At 39.5% G+C, this 16736-nt stretch overlaps 1 protein-coding gene across 5 annotated transcripts in view; it reads right to left on the reverse strand.

Annotated features, from left to right (window-relative positions):
- The window catches only part of VAV3 (vav guanine nucleotide exchange factor 3), a 192485-nt gene that overhangs the window by 128101 nt on the left and 47648 nt on the right, over positions 1 to 16736 (reverse strand). For all 5 annotated transcript variants that reach the window (XM_035537549.2, XM_035537548.2, XM_035537552.2 and 2 more), the window contains exon 2: positions 14955 to 15071. In XM_035537549.2, coding sequence (XP_035393442.1) covers positions 14955 to 15071 — 117 coding nt within the window. The remainder of the gene's footprint in view (positions 1 to 14954; positions 15072 to 16736) is intronic.

Consider the following 16736-nt stretch of genomic DNA (forward strand, 5'->3'; position numbering starts at 1 on the left):
ACCTAATCAAAGTGCATGTTATGGTTATGTTCCTAGTATTTGAGCTCTTTCACTGAGTTTTGGATATTATCTAATGCTTGCTAGGTATGTCTTTCCTGCATTCTGGAAAAAAAAAAATCATCTTCTATTTCCTTTAAAATACCCAGCTGCAGGTGCTGCACCATAGGCACCCACTTTTGCATTCACCAGGTGAGGTACCATGGACTCCCTGCCAAAGCTTCACCTTCCTCAACCAAAGCACTTGAAAGATTCACCTTCTGGTCTAGCAATTTTCCTACCACTCTCAGATACATAGATGATGCCAAGTTTAAGCTTATCATTTCTATATAACTGAACTCTTCCTTCTAACCTCATCTAGTCATTTGTTTGCCTAACATATGAAAAATATTCTGGTTAAAAGTTTAAGTTAAAAAAAATCATAAAAAAAAAATCCTGAAAGCTAAACTTATTTGTCCCTCCTTCTCCCACACAATCATACTTTTTTCTCAATAGGATTGATTAGGCTTGTCAGGTGTAATTATCAAAATCCCAAATATCACAGCTATCTATAACATCTTGAATCTTTAAGTAAGGCCAGACACAAAAAGTACCTGGATTTTACTCTGACTGAAATAATGCAACTCAACTCTCAAAAGGCAAAACATCCAAGAAAATAAGTGATTTAGAGTATGACACTTATTTTTAGCTTAACATCTGTCTATTAAAAATATTAATAAAATATTGATGCAATGTTAAAATATTTAATGATTTAAAGCAAGTTTATACTAATTTGGACAGTAAAAACCTGTTTAAGGCACAATCATGATTTTAACATTTTCTGCCACAAAATATGCAACTGAGCAAAACCATCATCTCTCATCGAGACTACATTCAGCCTCTGAGTTAGCATAAACAAAAACAGACCTCACCACTTGGAAAATAGTATGCTGACATTTCTAATGAGGTGGTTTAAGACCTTTCATTAACTTTACCAAGCTAATACTTCAAGACTCATAAAGAAGCTTGCTTCCAAGACTCGTTTCCCCACAGATGAAGCAGAGCAGCTGCATCCATCCACTAAGTTGGGTGCTCAAGCTAACCTTTTTTGCTAGCTGAAAGATTTTAAGGGAGATCTCCCCCCCCCAAAAAAAAAAATCACAACACATTAAAACACAGCCTCAAAAATAAACTCAGAATTCTGTCAGTCAACAGTATTTAGTATAAATTGTAATAAAGGGTAAGTGCTTAAGTCTCAAAAGATGGTGTGTATATATAGGTATGTATGTACACATATATATATTTTGCACTGGTGGTGACGAGGAGATTATTTAAAATCATGAGAAGCCACAAGAGCCAAGTAAATACCTTAAATGCAAACGAAAGCACTCTCAGGAGGAACACGCATAGCTAATTCCTTCACAAAGCTGGCCATTTCAAACAGCTACAGAATTTCATAATCGTTACCTACCCAAGACAGGACAGTTTCAAGGAAAAGCTGCAGATAAACTGTGTAAATATGAAGGAAGTTGGTCTAATTCCTTAATTCACTGCTTTTGAAGGGACAGCTTTTGAAGGCAGGAGTTCATTCCAGGGGATCATTACACAACATGCAAACTACAACCAGGTCTTTGACAGCACTAATATTTGGACAGTACGTAGAGCCAGCTGTTTCGAGTGCGACCGCCACAAGCGTAGCATTATTTCCTTTCCTTATGCCACGCTGCACTCAGCTAATCCTCAGGAGCCACGTTCTGCAAGGAGCTGGTGATGTTGCCTGCTGGCCGCCTTCCCCGGCCCAGGAGCCAGCCCCAAGGTGCCTCCAGTGCAGCAGCTGCAGGGGATGCTTATTCTCAGCATGTACCCCAAGGCTCTGCTGGCGGAGTTGGCTTTGTTTAGTCCGCAAAGGAAAGGGATACATCGGAAGAGAAAGACTAGAGAGGTCTTTCCTTGCATTATCCCTGCTTGCCCACACTGACACACCCTCTCTGTCCCTCACTGAGCAGGCATTTAACACCCCTCTCCCTCCTCTGGAGAGAAGAGTCCTTCTCAAAATACAGCTTTAGACATGTCAGCTAAATACCCCAGCGTGCTTGTTCCATAATATCACAACACCTTACAGCACATCCGGAGCTGGCAAATACAGCCCAACACAGTAGGTACTGCGACTTGCAGTATCACGTGGAAGTACCCCGTACCAGCCACAGGAAGACTATTCTCTACTGACCTAGCGCCACGGAGGAAAACACTACAGAACGGCAGTGAGTCACTGCGAAATCAGCAGCATCTCTGCTCCACACTTGAAACCGCACCATGAGTTTTGGACAACAGCTTACCGCAGCGAAGGCTGAATGGGAAACGGGAAAACTCCCGGCCCCCAGCCACTGCTGACCTACATTCTCATTTTCCCTCTACTCCCTGCAAGGGCACAGGCAGTAAATCCTCCCTCAAAAGCCATTTACATATTTTGGTAAAAAGTGGATTACAGAGTGCACTGAATTCCTCAGCTACTATCAATTAGCTACTGCAGGAAACACACATCATGCTGCTTGCACAACATCACTGATGTATTTTGGCACAAATCAGTTCAAACTCAGAAGCACTCCGAGCCTTTCAGCATTTTAAATTAACCATGAAGTAGAATTGTGGAGAATGGGATATATTCATGAGCGCTAACCCTCAACTGGCTTTGCTGTGTAATTCTGCCAAGCGTCCTTTATATGTCCATTGAACAAAATGGCTTTCAGTAAAAGATATATCCAGTTCTGTAAGTAACTGTTTAATTCAGCAATTTTATTTTACTTTATTTCCAAGATTACCAGTTGTACATGAAACATGCCTGGAATAGCACATTCCAAAAATTCAGATATGCTTCTGTCAGCTACCTCTGCATGGCAGCGCATTTATACAATGTGCCCATGTTGCTACTTCAGATCAAAGGCTCTTTAAAGACAGATCTTAAGACTTACGTCAGCAAATTACACTTCTAAACAATAAGGTGAAATTCAGCAACTGATTCACCTGCAGAGTTCGCACATGCTGAAGTGAATCATTTAATTTCTGTTAGCAGTCCTTGTAATTTCTTCTGTAATGTCACTTTCCACTTAGCTGCTGTTGCTTTTCACAACAGTTTTTAAACAGGTTCTCAAGTTGATCAACAAATACACTCAGTGCAAAAATTTTATGATGAATAATTTGTTATTGAATGGTTATTTTGGAAATGGCATGCCCACTTTTCAATGTGTTTCACTTTAGATACCTCACACAGAAAGCCTTGAAAGTGCAAGCAGTCTGCTCAGTAGAACCTGTCCAGATAAACCTTGTGAATCATGCTGGAATATGAAGTACTTAAATTTATCATTTCTATCTGAACACACAGCCATAGTTTTTGCATAAGACTCAATAACTTTCTTTTATTGTCTCCGAGGTACCGTCACCTTGGTCTCCCTGTCCCAGCACCCTTTTACTTTCTTCTACTCCCGCTCATAGGTCCCCCCCTTCCCTCTCCTGGTGTTCTTCATTGCTAAGGTACTACCAGGGTATGTAGTTACAAACATATAGGACCCAAAAGCCAAGTCCCAAACCACCTCCTCGCCATGGTAGAGGCAGCCACAGCTCCAGATCACTCAGCCTGCAGACAAACCCTATGGTGGTGACAGCAACAACGAATCCACCAGCCCTACAGCACCATGAGCAAGACGCTTTGCCAGCCCACAGCTCACCCCTCGGGTGCTGGCAGCCCCAAGGCTGTACCTCCGGAGAGGCAGAGGCACAGCAGAGGCTTTCCAAGGCAGGATTGCTGTCCGGCCTGGGGCTGACAGGGAGTGGGCACAGGAGAGGAGCCCCACTGCAGTGAGGCCGTGGCTGCTCCCAGGCACTCACCACCTCCGTCTGACCAGACGAGGCTCACCTCCCAAGTTACCTTCCTCCTACCTCTCCCATCCAGCCACATTAGGGCCTCACAGGACCACACAAAACAAGTGGCAGCACCTTGCTGACCAACACAGGCCCAGTAGCTATTCAACATCTTTTATTTTCTCTGCTCCACAATCAGCCATTTTGAAAAATCTCCCTCTCAAACCTCAATCAACTTCCGCAAGAACCACAAGGCCCCTTCCCGCTGATCTGATCAGCGAAGAGGGACAAACTGCCAGGCACACCTAGCCCCGCAGCAGCTGGCTGACATTTCTTCTGTAACATACTTAAGCCAAAAGAAGCCATCTCCCTAAATACACCTGATGTTTTTGCAAAGGAAGACTCATTAGTTTTCACAACGAGGTAGTCTTTATGATCCCAGTCAACTACAGCAAATAAAGTATTTTTAAATTCATAAATACACTTGTATATACTCGGACGTATTTCTGTTTCCAAACTATTTCAAGTATTCATGCTGCTTTCCAAAGGCACAGAACACTGCACATCAGACATTAATTCACAACAGTTACTGTCAGAATGAAAAACAGAACAATTTTTAATCAAACACCTCCCTAGTCCCGTCACCAATACGTTAAGAGCAAGCCCTCTAATGCATTTTGTAAGCACTTCTCATTAACTCATACCTATTTCCGTTTTATGAAACACTCAGTGTTTCCTGCTGCAAGCCATTCACTATAGGTTTCACTTTCTCTTGAAACTGTACAGAAAAAGCAGTGAATGAAACTACAACCAATATGACTAGCAGAGCATCCTTCAGGCCAAACAAGCATTGAACTTTTAATACTCGCAAAGAAACAAACGCTATCATCTCTGAAAACAGGCTATCATTTGGGACTGAACACTAGAATACACCTCTGCTTTACATAATAAAACTACCAACTACAAACTATCGGAAGAGATAGAGTGCAGGGGAGGGGATGAGCATCTACAGAAAAGGGGGGTTCCCACAGAGGGAACAAAAACCCACTTTCTGCTACCCCACAGCACACTGCCATCTCTCAGGTTTGGTCCCACCATGGCATCCGCACTTAAGCTTGCAGGACACTTGCGCTTGCTTGACTAACTCTTCACAGGAAACCCCAACGCTGCACTACAGGTGGTCGAGGCCACCATTTCACTTTCACTATAGCTTGTAATTTCTGCCTCTCAGGTAGTGACCAAGCCCATGGCCCAAATACCTCTGGTGAAGATTTAGCACAGATGCTCTTCGAAAACGTTTTAAACACATATGTAAATCTAGAGGCCAGGACATATTTCAGTAAAAGAAAAAGTTTAGCTATTTTAAATCATTCCAAGGAGAAATAATAGAAGAAAAATATACTTTATTACACTTTTTTTTACATTGGAATGCAGCAAGAAAGGCATCAGCTTTGTTCTTTTAAAACCACGCATAGACAATGTACCAGTTTAATTGAACTGTTGTCATCATTTATGCATACAATCAAGACATTTTGGCAAGCGGTATAGGGACTGATAACTACTCCAAGTTGCCCACTTCCAAATAACCTTTCCTGTTTGTTTCTGCTGCTTTCCCTCAAGCTTTAACTTTTATTGAGATCAAGTCAGCTAAGATTCAAGTTAAGCTGTAAGAAACAACAAAAAAAGGAGGACAGTAATGCAAAAGGTGCTCTAGGTAATTCATAGTGCTGTTTGTCAGTCTCTTGCTCAGACGGAAGGCTAGGCACGAAGGAATGGTACATTAGGAAGAACAGTTGACCAGTATCATAGTAATTAAGCCAAGTGCTGTAATCAGAACTCTTCAAGGACACAACAGTAACAAACTGAATGCTTTCTTATGCAAGTCCTACACAAAATCACTTCCCATCTTTAAGAAGATGCCCAATTTAGTATTACTTTTGAATAAGCATCCTACCATATCTTGAACATAACCTTGCAAAGCTTATTTCAAGAGACACTTTTAAATGAAGAATCTCTCATATTCTCTTCTACAACCTGTATTAAAATCTGCTCAAGAAGTCAAGTAGATTTGAAATACATCAAATGGGTTGATCCAGATAGATCCACAGCTAGAAAACACTAGCAGAAGGAAATTGTGTAGATACAGGTGTAGTAACACCAGGAGGGAACATAAGGCCCAAACAACATGAAAAGTGACAAACTATATGTTAAAGAGTTGAATGCACTCCTACAATAAAAACAGCATAAGTAAGTAAATCATGAATATGCATTCATTAAAGCCAAAGGAAAGTAGCAGCACATATCAACAAGAACAACAGAGAACTTTCTACATAAGGATTAAGCCTGCTGAAGTGCATCAGCGCTAAGGCACCTCATACAGCCTGCTGTCTGCTGTTACCTAAAATTCTGGAGATACTTTGTTTGAATACAGCAAGCAAGCACGCATGCTTGTCCCTAACCGCCTTATTTAGATACCATAACCAAAACTGTTCTGTTGCTTCATCTTTTACCAGCATCTAATAGTAATAGTGGCTTACTACTTCAGATATAAGAACAACCAAGTGATCAAAACAACCCACCCAACTCTGTAAATAGGCTACACTTGAGTCCATGTGGCTTAATGAAACATTTGACTTCAACATGACTGTTACAAGCAAAGTGTAGTCCAAACCACTCAAAGATGTCTAGAAATATTAATGCAAACTCTAAAGAGGAGGTGAAGCGAAGCCTGAACATGACTTACAATGGCACAAGCCTTGTCTCAAGATCTAAAAAGGGTGTGCAGTAAACCATGTCAGAACCTAGTGTGATGGAAAAATAGGTGTATAAATGAACACAGATTTAGATCTGAAATAGACAGCACCTTAAACATACCAACTCAGAAAACAAACCCTGAACTCAATGCAAAGCCCAGCCAGAGACTACCACGAGGTAAAAGAAATTAAAATAGGAAAACATCCAGGTAGTTTTGGTAGCAATTAATGTTAATGGTAAAACATGAGTTGTTACCACAAATGTTAATGTGACTTTGCGACTTTGCTGTAAGTCTTAAATCTCATAGCTCTGCCAGATCAAGTCTTCCTTACAGAGGCTGGGGGGAATTACCTAGGAAACTAGAATAAATGACTACAATGGGTTTTCCCAGTTCCTGAGTAGGGAAATAAAAGGCTGATGTGCAACAGATAGAATCCCTCAGAACTGAGGGAGCCACACCAAGTTCTTTCTCCCTTTCATCACTCCCAAAATATAAACAGAATGAACAAGGTATTAAAGAAGAAAAAAAAAATCTGGACATCAAATGGAACATCTCCTTTATTACACAGTGATGGCTCTTGGACTCTAAATTAACACCTACAAGCAAACATGAGGAATATCAACTGAAAGCAAACATGCCACAGCTCAGAAGAGGCAGGGGATCATTGATTAAAAATGGCAAATCCCTTAGGTTTAAAACAGTGTCTTACTTCAGTGTCCAATTTGAACATTTAATTTGCACCACTGATGACAAAAATAAAATCACATTAGTCCGAAGTCAAGGTCTAAGCCTTTTCACGTTCAGCAGCAAATCGATCTTCCATCTTAACATGATCTGAAATTCAAACATTTGCAACAAGGTTTTTAATTTGATGTCAAGCCCATTTCGTGACATAACTGGAAATAACAGAATGATCAACATTCCCAGGTAACTGCAATAACCCTATTCTATCTGTTTCTAGGGTCATTACAATTTTATATTCACATAATTTGAATATCAAAATCCCAGAGCAGTAAGAGGCACAAGCAAGAACCTAGACAGCAAGTGGAAGAATCTAGGTCAAAATGGGAGAGAGATTCTCCTAGAAATTAACTAAACTGCAAGCATGAGATAGGATGGAACAGCTTATACAAATGGTACTTCAACTTGTCTTTTCCCATCCCTCTTCCATTTGCTTTGCTCTAGTTGCAGAATAGTGCCATGCTTTCCCTCTTCAGAAGCCTTGTTAGTCCAGGCTTTGCAAAAGAGGGGAAAAGCAAACAAACGAAATGTTTCCTATCCTTCTTAGAGGGTGAACAATGTCACTTTCAAAGAAAACAAGATGTACAAAAGACTCTTTCAAGTCCATCTGGACTAAATCTGGAAGCTACTCCTTTGCCTTCTGTTTTTATTTGGTTTATAATTGTGTTTGTGTGACCAACAGCAATAAATTAAGTGTTGGTTTTAGTTCTCTCTTCCAGCATCAACTTCCATTTACTTATCTGATAAGTTTGTTTTGCAGGTACCACAGAGAATGAATTCCCTGTTTAAAAGTGTTGTGGTTTAGCCCGGCTGGCAGCTAAACACCACACAGCCGTTCGCTCACCCTCCCCCCTCCCTCTCTGGGATGGGGGAGAGAAACGGGAAAGTGAAGCCTGTGAGTTGAGATAAAGACAGTTTATTAAGACAGGAAAAATAATAATAACAATAATAACAATAATAATAATAATAATAATAATGTGTACGAAACAAGTGATGCACAATGCAATTGCTCACCACCCGTTGACCGATGCCCAGCCTATCCCCGAGCAGCCGGCCCCCCACCCCGGCTAGCCACCCCTATATATTGTTCAGCATGACGTCAGATGGTATGGAATACCCCTTTGGCCACTTTGGGTCAGCTGTCCTGGGTCTGTCCCCTCCCAGCTCCTGCTGCATCCCTAGCCTGCTCGCTAGCAGGACAGAGCGAGAAGCTGAAAAGTCCTTGGCTTGGTGTAAGCACTGCTCTACAACAATTAAAACATCAGCATGTTATCAGCGCTCTTCTCATCCTAATCCAAAACATAGCACCCTGCCAGCTACTAGGAGGAAAATTAACTCTGTCCTAACTGAAACCAGGACAAAAAGTAAGGTTTAAAAATATTTCTATGAATAAATGTGTGAGGAGACTTATGTCTTAAACACTATCAAACATACTCAAGCTCCAATTGTCCTCTTCCTCCAATACTTCTTCCACCTCAGAAGAAGGCATGCTACCAGAATTCAATGCTGCAAGTCCAACATCTGCTGGATATGTGAAAAACATTACACACAATATTTGGATCTATATAACGTTCGGATAAGATCATCACAGCAACAGGGAGATGTGCTCACAAACTCATTTTTTCACATCAGCAGTTGCTCATTAATCTTGACTTTCCCAAGCCTGCTCATGTTTGCTGAAAAATATAATGAGGTCTACACTAAATAAGGACTTGATGTCTTCTGATACTTGCAAAATATTTTGAGCACTCCCTAGATGAGAGTTTTTCATTAATCACATACTTGTGGTACTTTTAACTTTGTGATGTGGTCAAAAACAAAGATTATCATTATCATTTTCATCAACTGGAAGCAAATACTACAGCTTGCAAAAGTTATGACAAACCTAAGAAACTTATAAAAGCTCATTTGGAAAGACAGCTGTCCACTTGTATTCTGCCACAAGAACATTCAAGAGCATAATCTTGAAATATTCACACTTAAATGTATACACTCATATAGAAGCTATAAGCTCATGCTAACAGTTTTAGAACTATTGACATTTCATGCCTAGCAAGTTGTATGAGCAATTTGGAGATGACCAATGCAGTAGCAATTATCACTGACCAAAACACAGAATTTATCTAGTGTTTGTAACTGTTTCTACTGCCACACCATGGCAATGCATTTCTAAAATTTTTCAAGGACTTTTCAATAAGGTCGTTGATAAGCTACAACATCATTCATCCTATCGATTCTCTCCACTCACCACTTATCCCAAAAGTATGATTTATGTTCTTTGGAGCTGAAAGGTTTTTTTTGTTATTTTAAGGGAGGCTTTTAGGGAGGCTACTGAGTGTTTGACCTTTATGTAAATCTATACGAACAGGAATAGGACCTAACAACTAAGGCTTTCCATATATGCCAAACATTTCATCAGTTTTACAAAACAGGTAGTATTTTCTTACTCGTTTTGTCCACGGCAATTCTGTAGAGAAGAAAGCTGAAACTTGTCTATATCTTTTTCTGTTTCTTCATTCTCCCACATTCTGAAGTACACACTGAAGGAGTTTATCAAGTGCCATTCATCCCAAAACAGTCCATCTCACATTAAAATGCTACCCTGAAAGCAACTGTACAGCTGGTTTCTTAGGCAAACAACTACGATTTTTTTTTTTTTTTTTAATTCTACCACTGCGAGCTCCGAGTGAAGATACAAACCTCTGGTTTTAATGACCATTGCATTTTTACCAGCTCCTTTCTCCTTCCCCATTCTAGGCTTTAGTGTCTTTGCAAAAATATGCTATGCCTTGACACGTTCCCAACATTCTGCAGCTTTATTTTGACTATTAGTTAAAGTGTTCAAATTTTACTCTGTAAAATTTTTACTCTTATCTCGCCCTGTAAATTCACAGCTTAAAATGTGAAACAACTGATGTCGATCTCAAATATCTCAGTTTTACTGAAGATTTCCTAAGTGTTTTTTCCTCCTCTCTCTTCCTGGAAAGGTATATAAGTTGTTATAACAACTGTTGCTCTTTGCTGTGTTGATTTTGGTGTGTGCATCTCAGACACATCTGCCTGATCTTCCTGGAATCTGTTAAACCTGAGGGAATACTAACACACCAGGATCCTCAACTTCAGCATGACTTTCTGCTGCATCATTGCCCGGATTTCCTTTGCGCTAACAGAGTGACTAAAATGATCACAGACTACATGACCTTAATATATGCATTCATTGTTTTCACAGCAGTTTCTTCTTTTAAATAAGCAAGCTTTTCAAGCATTACTGGAGAGCTGGCTACGCTAGATACTATCTTAAATCCTTTTTAAACATGCTTTTTTTAAAATTAGGTACTTGTTTGATTGGTAGGAGCTGATATCTGATCCTGTTGATTTTTTCAAATCATAATTATTGTATATTATTTCTAGACATCTATTACAGTGCCCTACTGCTGCTATTTAACCAATTTTGAAATTAGGTGTATTTATTCTTTACTGACAGGATTCAAAAATTAAAAACAAGTTGTGTTCATATAAGATCATTTGTATCATACAGAACACCATGCTCAGTCACACTGCTTCGATTATATAAAAGCAGAGTAAACAAAGTTCTTTTTCTGACAATATCCGGCCAGCCTTTTCCCCACAGGACTTCAAACACTGCTCCTGAGGCCAGCAGGCGCCTATTGACTTCAACAAGCTCTGAATCTAATCCCAATTCCCATTTCTGCAACACATGAGTTTGAAATTTCCTTCAGACAACAGGGATAGCAACAATTTGTTGCGGCATACCAAACAGCGCAGACACTGTTCGAGGGGCGTGCAGGGCTCAGAGCCGAAAGAACAAGCATCAATGTTATTTGTTGATTCTGGCACACAGGTAGAAAGGAAGAACCTGACAGCCCTGTACTGGTGAAAAATGACTCTCCAGCATGGAATTTGCAATGAAAACACTGTCTGGCACCCCACATGCGTGGGAGGGCATTTCATGCTCCGTCAGGAACCTAACACAGCAACAATGAAATTTACTGAAAGAAAGGTAACTGAGTGGGAATGGATGAACAATGCAGAACTGAAGATAAAACATGGGTGTTTTATGCTCAGAAAGCATGGTTTGAGAACCTTTCCATTTCTGTGTGATGTATCCCCTCTCTTTTTCAAGTTGTCAGCCTACAAACCAGAAATTCTGTGCTATATTTGAAACAGAAGAAAACCCTCATCCATTAACAGCTGACGTCAATACTTATACAGCACTTACGCACTGAAGTCATACTCATGGGGTTGCCTGCTTCCCTCTTTCTTTACCTGTCCCTCACTCTGTACATGCTGCTGCTTCAGCCCTACTTTCCATAAAAATAAAAGCATACACACTTCTTCTACTCTAATCATAGAGATCAAAGTCTCTCCAAAGCAGAGCACAAAGTTCAAGTCAAATTTTCATGTGTTTTGACATAATATCTGAAAGCAATTCATTTACCCTGAGCTATTAAACATAAGTTTCACCATTATAATCAAACATTTTGTAACCAGTGTTTCCCAAGGTTGGTAAGAGGCCTATGACTATATAGACAGTATACAGCTACTACTACCATGGCACAGGGTTTTGCTCCACTATTTTAAAAAAACTTGACAAATACATTTCAAAAACAGATGATCTTGATCACTAGGGCATGTTTTTTCCATTTCAGTCCTAGTTCCTTGAAAGCACATTGCTCATTTACTGTTGACACATTTCTCATCTCCCCCCCGTTAGCGTGCTTAGTCATTAAAATCTGTCATAAAGCAGAATATTTTATCCTAAGATCACAAACTCAGGTGTCTGGGTTTAAAAAAAAAAAAAAAAAAGAACACTTAAATTTAACTGGAACTTTTAAAAGTACCAACTATGTAAGGCTTAGCTTCACCTCAGCAACAGTTTATTTACATCTCAGCACTGAAAAATACTTGCCAACTTCTGACAACTCAAGACAGCTACTGTCTGGCTCCCTGGGTATTCAGATGTTTCAGAGGCTGTGGAAATCACACAAACATCACCCATTTAGGTCAACAGTCTGAGAAACACATGCGTCTCAGAGGCTTTCTAAACCTTCCTATGTTATTTGTTTGTGCTTGTAATCATTCATATTTTGGGCATATTTAGGGAGAGCAGTTTGAAGAATTATTTTTAGAAACAGCAAAGTTAGCTAGCCGCATGCAGTAGCAGGAAGAATCTGGGGCGCTGCTTTTTTGGCCTTTTGCATATGTACAATATTCAATTCAAATTCAAGCAAGCTGGAGATTTAGGCCTACATTTGAGCAGTTATTCACAGGAATAAATAATAATTAAGGGGAAAGTTGAGAAGCAAAAAACAACTGGAAAAATAAGTTCGCTTATTCCCAACACTAGCAATGGTGAAACAGAATTTCCAAAGAGGTACTTTATTAGATATGAAATCCCATGCCACTTCAAATACTCTCAAGCTAACTGTGCAAACATGTAACTGTTAAATTATAGAACTCACTCAGCATAATGCTATTGCAGAGGCTAGTAAAAAAAAATACAGATCAGCAGACCTGTTGCACACTGCGACCTTGGCTTGTGTGGCAAGCAGTCACACAAGCACGTAATGCCAACAGCTGAACAGCAGAGCCATTATGCGCCCAGAGGTGCGCCCTGCACAGCTTTTGGAAGGATTGCACAGGCTTGTTCAGTTTGTCAACTCCGCCTCTGCACAAGCAGCTGTTACTTCACACACAGTTCATCTCACTAAAGAATCCCACAGACCCATGTCTTCCAAGTTTGTCACTGCAGTTTTACCTGGCAGCTCTGCAAGAAAGGTGACGATGGCCACTGAACAGGCCAAGACTAGAAAAAACACTGCTTTTAAGCAAGCACCATCACCATCCCTAATATTGAAATAACGGTACCAGGAATACTAAGTCCATTTATGCTGTATTGTGGTAACAGAAGCAGAAGAACTTCAAGTCTCTGGATCTAATTTTACTTTGGAATGAGAAATGGTAAATATCTTGGATGGAAGACTTGTTTTTTGTTGTTGTTGTTTTTAAACAAGTTATTCTACTTACATAAAAATATGTTCTAAAATAAACTCTGTTACAACTACAAGTAAAGAGTGTCAGAAACATTTGTGCTGGGCTAAATTCAGCCTTAATTCAGAACTTGTTTACTTGTATTCAATTATACAGCAATAATTTGTACTGCAAAATATTTCTTCAAAATCAGACTGCTTAAAAAACAGGCTGGGTACATTCATGTAGCAGAAAACATGAAACCAATCAATTAAAAACTACAATAATAAAAGAAAGACATCTATACATTAGGCATACACGTCAAAGATTTGATGCAAACATTAAGATATCTGATTTACTAAATACCTGAATGAAGAAAGCATTGATACTGCACAAAGACAATCAAAACCAACCATTTCAATTCGTCTGCTACTTGCACGAAAGGAATTTTTTTCTTCTAAAACAAGAAAATGTACTAAATTTGTAAAAAGACTGTTTTAACAAATGCTTTATTTTAAATATAATTTATGAGGACAAAAGACATTCAGCGTCCATAAGTAACAAGTGAAATTACCAGCTTTTTTTTTTTTTTTTTTTAAAAAAAAAAAGGGGGACCAAAAACCTGACAAAAGATTCAGAAAAGGATATTTTGGTTAATACTACTCACTGAGCCTTGTCAAACACTCAGTCACACTGCAACCCTGATTCATGCCAGCACTCTTAGATCAGATTTACCTCTGCATCTACTTACAAAAAATGCAGCACAGAAAAGTTAGTGAAAGTATGATACCTTAAAAAAAAGGAAATAATGCTTGAAATATAGCAAATTTGAATAAATAACTATTTTTGCTGCTACCTCAGGTAAATTCTAGATCCTTTTCTGTGGAAATAGGGTAATGATACTCTATGACTCAGAAGCAGAAACTGAAGTTGAACTGAACATATGCTGGCAACGACAGATCAAACAGATACGTGGGAGGCTGTGAACGATATACTGGAAAATTCTTTTATATATAGAATAACTAGTGATAAGTTTAGAGAAGAATATACTTATGGTTGTGTAAATTAGAATAGTCACATTAACCTACCACAGCTGTATATGAGCTTTACAGTGGGCTAGAAAACCCAACAGCTTGAATAAACAATTGGCAGCAAACAAAATATATGAATTATATAGCAGCAAGGGAAAATATATGAATGAATTTCAAGTGCTTGAGATGGAAGAAACACGCTGTGCACCACATGGTCTTACAATGAAAAGACCCAGGGTTTGATTCCACACTTTGTTTTAAAATCAGAAGTGATTTCACCACATAGTACTCACCCACATTTTGCCATCTTCACATATTTCATCCACTTTTATCTCAGCATCTTTCAATCATGTTTGATTTCTCTCTACTTTTCACACCTTCAAAAATTTCCTACCACGGATTTTCCTCTGCTCTTTATTAGACCTCCAATTTCAATTTAATTCCTCTGCTTTCTTAATTCTTCCCCACTGTGGTTCTTTTCCCCCCAGGGAACACTCATCCATTAGTTACAATTTCTGCACCACATCTACAAAAAAAAAAGTCTTCCATCCTCAAGCAGCAGAACATGGGTGTCACTCAGGATATAATGATAAAAGAATGCTTACCTTTCCAAAGTCTCTTACATCAAACAAATCGAATGCTTCAAAAAGTTCACTTTTCTTCATCCCAAATATTTCACAACATGCTGAAAGGAAGGTCCTTATGTTCTTCAAGCAAAGAAACTAGGGAAAGAAAATAAAAATGGTAAGTATGAAGTGAATCAATCAGAAACTTGTATGCTCTTTTTGGTCACAAATATATTATAAAACTCATGAACTCAATTATTTGTGGTTTTGTTTGTTTTATTTTTAAGTCAGCACTTCCACTATGCTATGAACTTCATAATTCAGTCAAACATTCCCTTCAGACTCAGAAGTGTTAACCAAATTCTGAATATAGAATTTTCTTTTTACGTAAACAAAGAGATACAGCAATATGCCACTAGATACAAGTTACTTTAAATGCAGAGTTACTTTTCAGTTCTAGACAGACAACAAAATATAGAACACAAGTAAGACTGCAGGTTTTCAAATATGAGTACCTTAATAAAGCTATTAATACAAAAAAGTTATTCTACATACACATCACGTATCTTCAGTTGTTAAGGTGAAAGTCTAGTTTGAATGTCTAGTGATCACACGTACAAATTTAGTACGGTAAAGACGTTATGAATACATACTCTCCATGTGGACCACAAGAGAGGATGAAATTTGCAGTTGACAGTACTCTACAATTTATCTATTGGAAATTTAATATCCTCAAACCACCTGGATTTCTGTACTGAATCAAGGGCTGTTTCTGCCTTTGTCTGCTTACAAGGGCATTAGCTCCACAAAGATGTCATTGCAAAGTCCTTAAGATCTTGTATCCAGTAGAGTACAAAACAAAATACACTATTTACAAGCCACAGTAGTTCAAATAACACAGCACTGTGCCTTGAATATGCATTTTGTAAGTACCTATATACAGCAGCTCACTATTAGAGCAGAGTTCCTGGAGTTCTTCACATTATCGTGGATTCGTAAGAAATTACAACTGATCATAGCATTGCTGCAAGTTCCAACTTTACATTGTTTACATAAAAACAGTATTTTTGAAATTAATACAGAACAAGTGTCACAACCATATGCATCCAGAGTGCAAAGCAATACCCAAACTGCTCAGTCAGACAAAACATGTCACTGTTTTGCCTTCAGCCTGAGACAACAAAACACCAATGCAACAGGGAGCCTGACTTCATTTCTTAGACAGAACTAACCAACCAGGTACGGGAAAAGCAGAGCACCTGGCGGATCAGACCGATTAGGAAATTATACATGTAAAAGCACCGATCAACAGGAGAAGCCTGAAGAGTGAACAGCTCCAGTGGACGAGGACAAGGCGACAGCCAAACTCTTCACAAAGCACCACAGAAGCCATCACCACACAAGCTGGAGCTCGCAGGAAGGTAACCAGGATGAGCCCTGGCCTGAGACTGATGACATCCACACCAGGCCTAAGGGGCCACCGGGGCCAGAGCTGTGACCTCGGCCCGGGCTCCCCTCAGCCCCATCCGCTGGCCCACACCTGCTCCGGGTAGCTGGTGCCAGGCTGTGGCCACGGTTGCTCAGTCACCACACTGGAGTCACACTGGCCTCAGTTACACCTGCTGAAATTTGAGGAAACATGCCTAGATTGCTCAGTCAGTATCACAAGCTTCTGTTTCACACAAATTACAGTTTTCAGTCACAATTACACAGTTAGAAGATACAGCCTGCTATCAGGTATAAGGCATCGCACTCCTTCCACCCTAGGCCTGTCAGAAAGTGCCAGAGGATGAGTATAGAACAGTGATCGTTTTCTTTTTG

Source organism: Cygnus atratus, chromosome 8 (genome assembly GCF_013377495.2).
Source record: "Cygnus atratus isolate AKBS03 ecotype Queensland, Australia chromosome 8, CAtr_DNAZoo_HiC_assembly, whole genome shotgun sequence".
Taxonomy (NCBI): Eukaryota; Metazoa; Chordata; class Aves; order Anseriformes; family Anatidae; genus Cygnus; species Cygnus atratus.